General features: G+C 31.4%; 1 protein-coding gene across 1 annotated transcript; it reads left to right on the top strand.

Moving 5' to 3' along the window:
* Nucleotides 1-275: 275 nt before the first annotated feature.
* LOC134726272 (uncharacterized) lies at nt 276-9905 on the top strand. Its single transcript, XM_063590671.1, has 10 exons — nt 276-354; nt 2212-2504; nt 3373-3810; nt 4229-4388; nt 4870-4962; nt 5324-5461; nt 5744-6177; nt 6486-6737; nt 7160-7258; nt 7725-9905. Exons 1-10 carry the CDS (start codon nt 276-278, stop codon nt 8829-8831), a joined length of 3093 nt encoding a protein of 1030 aa, XP_063446741.1. The 3' UTR covers nt 8832-9905.
* Nucleotides 9906-10367: the final 462 nt, after the last annotated feature.

Raw genomic sequence — 10367 nt, 5'->3', positions numbered from 1 at the left:
CATTGTTAAGCTTTATATATTACCTATTTTGCTCATTATTGAAGGCCCTACAGTGACTTATAGCTGTTTAAATCATCATCCTTTGGTCTTTGGTGGATACGATGTCTCATTGGAAATCATACTACATCTAACTTTCATATGGATTGAAAAATTAGTTATCAAAAGCAACAGTATTTTCTTTTTTTTATTTTCTTGAACCATCTCTACATAGAAAACTGGAGTTATAAACCTTCTGTACTAACATCTAACAAATTAAAATAAAATTGAGAATCGAAATGGGGAATGAAGCAAATAGACAACAATCAGACAAAAGACTAGAAAACAGTGGAAGGCCACCAATTGGTCTTCAAAACAGTAAGAAAATCACGGACCCAGAGGTTACTCAGCTGGCCCCTAAATACAAATGTGTACTAGTTTAGTGAAAATGGATGTCATACTAAACTTCAAAACATATAAATGAACTAAAAATCATAAAACATACAAGACAAACAGAGGCTCCCGACTTGGGACAACCACAAACATGCAGTAGGGTTAAACATGTTTGGTGAGATCTGTACTCTCCCCCTATATCTCTAGCCAATGTAGCCAAGGTCTACATGTACTTGATAACTTTAAGAGTTAATTATTATTATCAAATGCTTCAATGGACTCTCAAGTATTTTATAATTAATTACAAACATTAATATAAATTGAGATTTTCTTACTATCACTGTCCTATTGTGGTACAAGTCTAGGGAGGGATTTATAAGAGAATTATCCTGTTTACAAATCTCTTTACAATGCCGCCACTGTATGGTAATGATCAAAGTGGAGAGTAAAAGAAAACACCAAAAATAGCTTCTGAATCTATTAAATACTCTTCTGTAAAACATTTTATGTATAACTGTTTGCTTGATTATTCTTAACCCTTATAAATCCATCTCTTTAAAGATACATTATATAAAAGATTTTTGCGGTAAATTTAATCCAATAACCCGTATCGCATCATTACTTCTTCCACGACACAATAATGTCGTAACCTGTTATATCATTAGATTGATATTATACATTTATTACAACATATCAAAACCTAATCAAACAGCATACAAATAACTTACTTTAAAGATATTAAGCCGAGCGTACCTTGACCCACCACCCTACCATACACAGATATTTTGGTAAATTTGTTACTGAAGGGCTTACGTCAACGTAGTATCGACAGCTATTCAAACGGTACTTGCACGGTAAATATTTTCTTAAGTGATTTAGAGTGACTTGACAACAATGGAATTCACCATTTAATAACTTTCTGATATGTAAAATATGGGTATTTGAGAACCAGAATTGGACGAGAAGAACTTTGTATATCTTAGACAAATAAAATACTCATGTCTAAGATTTCATATTCCATTCAACAAACATTGAGATTTAAAATAAAAGTAATTTGAAATGGCAGAAAAGGATTTTTCTATTGAATATCTATATCTCACAAGTTAGAAAAAAACTATGTCAATATGAATGTCCATGGACTTGAAGAGTTCTTCTTACAGTCACATATAAATGTTGGGTTTTTACAGATTGAATGCAAATATATACACCTTAATACATCTTCATGTAAACCTATCCTTGTAAACTAGAATAAAAGATGATGAGTTGCTTTACATACAAAAGCTGACATAATGATTTTACAATAAAAAGTCGACCTGAGGTTTAAAAATTAAACATTGAATGTAATTGTCATGCATTCTGTTATTAGGTTTTTGAGTTTCAGCCTAGTAGAATCTCAAAGAATCACAGAAAATCTAACCCGAATAATCCAGTCGTTATATTACGATCACTTCGATCACTCCATTAACGCCTGAATGCATCCACGATAAAAATGCGTCAACCGGAAATTTAAAAAACGAACTGCATCATGGGATCAATATATTTTGACATATGGCGCGAAATAGAGGAGGAGTTAAAATTGTTTGTAAACATGTACAATGGAGCAAGAGACGTGTTTTCATTGTACACACGTGTTTGATCCGAAAAATTTATCAAAGGAATGTAGAAGGAATATTCATAAAATTCACGGTGAGATCAATATATTAGAAACTTTAAAGTCAGTTTACGGTGGTGTTGAACTGCATGATTTTAGTGATTTTGAACAAGACTGTTTTGTTTGCAGTAAGTGCTATAATGTTATACAGGGTATATATAGGAGTCAGAGGAAACTTTCTTCTTTGACAGACTCTTTGAAAAGTGTAGCATCTACAAAATTTTCATCACTGAATCCAGAAAACACAACTGTAGTTTATACGCCATGCCCACTTGCAGAGGAAAAACGATCTCCGACCAAGAAAAGATCGAGGGAATGTTTGACTCCAGTGAAGTCGGGATACACACCTCATGGAAAGAAACAATTGCCAGCATCATGTCAAACTCCAAAAGGAAGAAGGAAGAAATTAAATTTCAACAAAACTCCACGTCAGACCCCTAAATCTACTACAAAATCTCCTGTCAGTCCAGGTCCAAAAGTGAAGGTTAGTCATTTATAATAATTCTATATGGTATTAAAGTTAATGTGTTATAAAATGTGTACTTTTTAAGTTTAATACAATGCTAATTTTTTTAGGCACATGTATGTAATATAGACATAATGATACAGACTGAGAAATATATATATGTATACTCAAGGATTTGTTTAGTGAGACAATTTTGTAACATAATTATATTGCTACTGAATCATTTTATCCATTTGTCAACTGGACATGAAACTAATCACAGCTGGAATTGTCTTCTTTAACCAACTGTTAATTAATCCCATCTTCTTTATCTGTGATTTTGTCAACTTATCTGCGAGTGTTTAAATATTGACACCTACATGTATGTGTAATATGTCTCTTTGATCCTTTAATGTAAACTGCATGTACAAATGTATGTTAATAGGAATAGTATGATTATTTATTGTTTTTAAATTTGAAAAAATAAAAAAATTATAAAATGTTAAATCTTTTGACCAGGAAAATAATAACCATCTAAATCTGTTTTTTAATTAAGAAAATATATTTTTATATATAAATATAAATTGTTACGGGTCAAGACTGTTTGTATTAATTTATGAAATCTTTTATGTGTCTTCATTCAACTTTTTGTTATCATAACCAACAATATTTATTTTTACTTGATTAATGTTGGAATGTATGTATCTCTTTTCCATTTTATTATTTATTACCACTAACACTTGCATATATACATTTGTATATTTAAAGAAACATATAATTTTGGCTTCATGGTCAGGTGCCCCAAATTCATCAAGCTTCTGGATTTGTCCCTGTGCAGGTACAAATGTACATGCAAATTACTCCCTTGTTTGTTCTCATGTTGGTACATTGTATATTGTCTTCACAGGTACATCTGGGATTTAAAGGAAGTTCAAGACAAACTACATTGAAAGGTTCAAGTAAACTGGCTTGCAGAGCAATTGTGCTGAAGCAGTACAAAACAGCAATTAACCATTTACTCCAGATTGAGGATTTGAAGAAGGACATTTTTCAAATAACCAAAAAAAAGATGAGCCAGGAGCTGCAACAAATATGTCAAGCAAAGGATAGCGTGTTAAGAACAAAGAATCTAGAGAAATTTTCATGGAAGAAAGCTTACGATGAACTGAAACAAACATGTCCATTGGTAACAGAGTTGATGTTGTTGATTGCTGGAAATAAGAATAAACATATACCAAGAATTGTTTCCAGCATAGCCATATTGCTTTTCAACAGAAACTCACAGATGGGTGCAATACAAGCTATTAATAGTATTCTGATGTTCAGAGGTCACATTCGCACCAAGGTAAATATATCTTTTCATGGTAGCATATATCATGCATGTACAAAAAATATACAATCTGCAATGTAGAAAGTGTTGAACAGCTAACGTTTTGTGTTTAACAGATCTGGCTGAGGTTTGTCAAACAAAAAAATATTTTCAAAAGGAACATGTTGATTAATTAAAAAGTTGTGGTATGGTTGCTAATGAGACAGCTTCTCCACAAGACCAAATGTCATAGGAGTTAAAAACTATATATGTTTACCCTATGAGCTTCAACAATAAGCAAATTCATACTTCAAACTTTTTTAAAAGAGAAACTTGTATATATACATGTAATATACATGTATATGTAAAGTAAAATGAGTTTCTATCAATCAGTATTTGTACTGCTATCGTTGAATTGTTTCAATTTGAATATTTTATATGTTTTGTTTTTCAGGTTTACACTACATTTAACCGTGCAGGTTTGAGCAGCTCATACAAATCATCCATCAGACATGTAGACCAGATATGCCAAAACTTTGACCAACCGGTTCGGAATTGGGCTAATAGAGTAGCCAGTCATTACACCAAGAAATTAAGAGAAAGTGATCATTTAGGTAATTAAAACTTCTTTAAATTCTTGAACTTTATATAATTAGTTGAAATGCACTATTTATTTAATAGAAATTCATTTATGTATATAAAAAGGTAGATGTGGTATGATTGCCAATGAGATGTACATTTTAACTCATCACAAGAGAAAAAATGGCACAGAGCAGCACTCTGATATTAATATTCTTTGATGATTTAAACTTATTTTTGAGTACTGTCAAATCAGAATATATTACATGCATTTATTATTGCAATTTAATCAATTTAGAATATTTAGCGCTATTGATACAATTTAAATCCTATTTAATTCATATTAAAAATTCCAAAATGAGGTTTTTAACTTTGAATTATAATTGTGATAATAACCCTGTTGCAATTTTCACAATAATAAAAACATCTTAATAATTTCTGAATTTAGTAAGAAATGCATGTTGATGGATTCATATTTAAGACTCAGGATGAACAACTTATTATTATTTTCTGCAGATGAACATAACTATGCATTGTCATCAGTGGAAGAACTCACTTCATGTAATACTACATTGCCAGTGTTGGAAACACCAGCAAAAGGACATACAGGTAATTTCACTTCAATAATGTATATTTCATGATTGAAAACTTAGTAATTAATACATGTACATGTATATATTATTGCAAGCAGATTGAATATAATGTTAAATGTACTTTGCTGTTTGGAATTTCTTGACAAGTCTTAATCCATGGTTGCACATGTACAGTAATATGAATAAACAGAAAAAAGTGTAAAAGTGCTATATTTTGACATTAAACTATTAATTAGCTAGCTTTGACATTATCAGTACAAATACCTTCCACTGAGAGTTGTGAGACTTTGTAATTAATTATTCATTCTACTTAAATGTTTCAATATATTTTACGCCAGTACATAAATATATTTATATGGTTCATATTTATTTTATAGGTACCAATCCAGTCAAATTATTCTGTGAGTCACCATTTGAATGTTCAACTCCCGAAAGTGAATCACCTACATACATGTATACAGCAGTACCAGTTTCACCCCTATCAGAGACACCTAGGACTTCACATTCATCTAATGGTATGTTGATTTTATTTTGGTTTTGTGTCTGGCAAACAATTTATAAGTAAATTGTGATATACATGTATATGCTTACTGAATATTTTTTTCCTTACCCGTACATGTATGTATGGTAAGAGCATGAATTGGTTGTCATAAAATTATGGTAAATGAAATTATTTTTTTATTTATCAATCATAACAAAAAAAGTAAAATTGAAAGGTCATTTATTTTTATTGATTCAACCACGAGTCTAGATATGAAATAAAAGTAATTTATTTGTTTACATTTTGATATTAACAGATCTAGATACACCTGATCTTACATCAGCAGAAGTCTTTACAGAGTCTCCTTACACCACCATTATGGCGACAGAAACAGATGAAATATCTTCCTTCCAAATCGTTATGGACAACTTAAACATGATGACTAAAGCTAGACACAAAACAGAAGACACGTCTAACAAAATGCATAATCTTGTCCATGCTTTAGCTGTTCAAGACAGAGTTTCGGCAGATGACCTGGAGGACTGTGTACCTCAGGCTGATATACTAACTATACCAAATGAAGCTTTCCTACCCAGCAAAGAAGACTTCACTCAACTGAACCAGGAGTACAACATTTTAATTCAAAGGGTTCTTGTTGAGAACATAATACAGTTGAAAGAATGCAAGGAATTTGTAATTTATCATATACCACATCAATTTTCAAAAGAATCCAGGAAAAAAAGTTGTGTGGTAAGTTCCAAGTGTAAAGTACTTTAAACCAATTTTAATTCGAACAGATGTTCAGTTTATCAGCATTAGAAAACTGAGCTACTACTTAGAATTTTCCATATTTAACAGGGAAAATTAAAGTTGTTGCTGCTTATGCGTGTTATATTTAATATTATATAAGATGATTTAAAGATAAATAAGCTAAATGGTTACAATCAATTCAAATTTAATTTAAACACATGTATTAAACAGGACAAACATTAAAAAAAGTTCAACACATGCTGTTATTATGTGTACTTTTATTGATAATCAATGATAATATTTTTCAGATACCACTTGGCATTTTGGAGAAAGATGAAAATAAAACGGAAGAAATGATAGAAATTATAGAACATCTACAACAGTATACACCTAAAGCACACGATAAGATGATGTCACTTTTGATGGGAGGGGATGGACTCTCGGTTGAAAGAGGAGAAGGAGCACAGAGAGCCAGAGCTGATGGGATTTCACAAGAAGATCGCCTAGAAGGTTTTATTTGGAAAAGCGAAGACTGGCATGCCCATGTCATATCATTGCAGGTGTGAATTAGTATTGAGGTTTTATTTTTATAAAAGCATTTAAACTTAAAGCAACTTGCACTTATTTTAACAATCCAATTCAAAGTATTTCATTGTTCAAATATATCAGAACTATTATTTTTCATTATATAGATACAGATTGTCATGTTGTTTATATGACTACCAAAGTATAAATAAACAGTTTAATTTTTTCCCATATAAACTTTAACCATCTGAGTACCTGTAAAGTGTTGTACATTTCTTGTTTAACTTGTTCAATAGTATTTGATATCACCTGACCAATACATTGGAAAATTAATTTATAAATGGTACCCAAAAAAAAAATGTGCCCTCCATCATTCTGATTTAATTAAAGTTATATTGTTATAAATCTTTTCAAAGATACTTTTTATTCCACTAACTGTTCACATTTTTATCTATAGGACACATTCAACCAGCTGTTTAAAGGAACTTCCTCACCAGAAAAGGGAACATTATTTCAGTTACGAAACCTTTTTGAACATAGAGGTGTTAAGTCTGAGGTATGTATTAGTATTTGTATATAGATAAGGACACATCACAGACACTTCATATGTCAGCACTTCCAACTTTAAATTTGACAATTAAAAGTATCAAACTAGAGTTCACTTTTGATCGTTCTGAAAGTTTGAAGCCACATTGAAAACAAGAGTTGGGATTACCAAACATAATTATACTGTTTTTGCACAGAAATAAACATTTTTTGTGAGAAAAAAATATGAAAAATTTAAAGAATTGAACTACATGCATACTTGATATAAAGGTTAAGGGAATCCATCTGTGATACAAAATTAGAACATGCACAGCCCAGAAAACACTTTTATTGCTGTTCTTAATCGCAAAATTATATATATATTTCTAACTTTGACCCCAGTTGATGAGCGAAGGACTAGTATTGTGTACATCGCACTGTTATGGGATTTAGATTTTTTTTTCTTGAATTTCATATGTACCATTATTGTATTGCAGGTAAAAGATGCTGTAAATAGTTGTCGGGACTTCCTGCGTTTTGTGACACAAGGATATGTCATCCTTGCTGCTCTAAATGTGCTAAATATGCACTCAGTGAATGAAATTGAAGAGAGCCTAAGTACTAAAACAAAGGAAGAGAAGAAGACTTTTATGGAAAATTTATCAAAAAGTATAGTTTCCAAATTCCTTCAAACAGAGACACCATCTTTAAAGCAGAAAGGACCTGGAAATAAAATTAATCAGGAGAATCGAGTACCATGTGGCTTTCCAGGGTGCCAAAAGACATTTTTTAGGGACAGAAAATGTAGACTAAACCATCGTGCCATCTGCCCATATAGACATCTCACATATTTGAGTGTACCTGATCATGCTGATAGAGAGACAGACTTAGACCAACAGTCTACTTTAAACCAGTCAGAGGAACAGCAGGAAAAACCAGATTACAAATTCAATTATTCCTGTTGTCTGCTAAGAGAAGGTCTCCAAGACTGGATTAGAGAAGATTCTTCAAAGGAGAACGATGGGGACAGGCTAGTGAGAATGTGGAGGTTTGACTTTCTTAGATTTTCACTGAATAATCACACCAAATATCGCCTTTTAGCCTTTCGTTTACAAGCGCAGTTAATGGCACTTTTACCGCCAAAATTAGCACATCAGCTAAGACACAACAGATGCATAAACATTCATGGAGTTGAGGGATGTAATGTTCCAGCCGACCAAGCACTTGAGTTTCTAAACATGAGAGCAAAGGATGCATTGAATTCACTGCATGGCAATATGTCCTCAGCCTCCATTCAGAGATGTGGAAGAAGTCTACAAGGGTGCAACGACATTATAGACTCCTATACCAGAGGCCTTAATCAGTATTTTGGCAAACCAACAAATTCAAAACCATCAATGAAAAAGGACATTTCAAAGTTAGTTGAACACTTGGGTTCTGAAAATTTATTTTCCACCATTCCTGGTCGACATCACAGGTCATTTGCAACAATAAAAAGTGATCCTTTAGAAAAATTAGATGGAGTTAAACTTAACCAGTGGCTAACAGAGAAGAGGGAAAGTTTTGCCAAAACTCAGAGGTTAAGATCATACTTTGTACATTAAGAGTAAACCAATTGTGAAGGTTGAAAATTTATAAATATATTTTTGTCTTTCAAGATAAATGTTTTTTATGCTCTCTTTATACAGGAAATCCTTTTTTAATCCACCAAAAGCTTATATACATGCATTTTTATAAAATGTTTGTTGGCAAAATAACCTCATTTGTTGTTGTGATAATTTTAGTGCAATACATGTATATATTTATAGTAGTCATCAAATGTGTACATTTCATATGTATACTCTAGTGCAATATGTTTATCTTTGAAACCCATTTGTCATATTTTTATCATGTTTATAGTGCAATATTTAGTGCAATAGAAAACTCTAAAAGAGTTTTTTTTGTTGATGTGTATTCATATATATCATGTTAATTCAAACATTTGTTCTAGTACAAATGTATAAGGCAGTGTCTGATAATTTTAGTGCAATAGCAAATGCTCAAATTTAACTTATTTTTTATTACAATGACGAACATGCATATATATCAGTTGCTGTCTAGTGTAATATGGGTCATATGTAAATAACTGCTTTTGTATGAGTATGAAGTCAGTTTTTGTGATTAATAAGTGCAATATGTTGAGTAATCGGTATAATACCAAAAACATTCAATAGCAGCTTTGTTGATGTTTGAATTGAGTTCAATGTGTGCATGTAAATAATTCATTTTGTTCAACTGAAATGTATGCAGAGGCTAGGGTACCTGGTATTTTTAGAGCATCTTTTTACATGTCATTAGTATGCCACAATTTTAAGTGTTAATTTATATATACCATGTGAGGTTTTGTGCAAGTTTTGTTGACATATTTAAAGTACACATATGGTACGCAAGTTTATTTTCATTACTGATTGTAGTTATAGTGCTTTCTGTGTCTATGTCATGTATGTGTGTACAAAATGTACTTATCAGTAATTAAGAACTATGTTTTAATAGTGCGTGTGTCATGTAAATAACTAAAGTGTGGTAGAATTAAATGTGGATGAAATCTGTTAATTTTCTTCCTCAATCATGTTAATTATGATTGCACCATGTGCACCAATAATAAGAAATTGAGTAAATTGTAGTCTTGTTGATGTAAATGTTTACTGCTTGATTAATGTTTGAAAAATAAAGACTTTTTTTATAACAAATTGCATTGTTTCCTTTACTTAGTGTTCTTTCTTAATGTGATTACATTGATTGTTTGATTAACGTCAAGTGGGATTTTTTCATGCATGCCTTTGAAATTGAAAAAAGGTTAACATGGTTAAGCAGTGATCAAAACCAAAAACCTTGTTATCCAATTCCTGAGCTTGTCTTTTAGTGGTTGCTTTCTCTCATATCATTCATGTCATTTGTTGTTGTTCCTTATAATTGATGAATCAACTTTTATGCATTAATTTAACTAATTGTTGGAGGCTGTACAGCAGGCCATAACATTGGCTTATGGTTGCATATATTCATGCCCAGAGACAAGACTGAGACATTAGAAACAAGAGATAAAAAAATTGCAATAGGACAGAATAAAATAATGTATATACATTGTATATATGAACCTGTTA

Source organism: Mytilus trossulus, chromosome 7, assembly GCF_036588685.1.
Source record: "Mytilus trossulus isolate FHL-02 chromosome 7, PNRI_Mtr1.1.1.hap1, whole genome shotgun sequence".
In the NCBI taxonomy this organism is placed as follows: Eukaryota; Metazoa; Mollusca; class Bivalvia; order Mytilida; family Mytilidae; genus Mytilus; species Mytilus trossulus.
The sequence above is the reverse complement of the archived record's forward strand: the minus strand, read 5'-3'. Positions and strand labels throughout refer to the sequence as shown.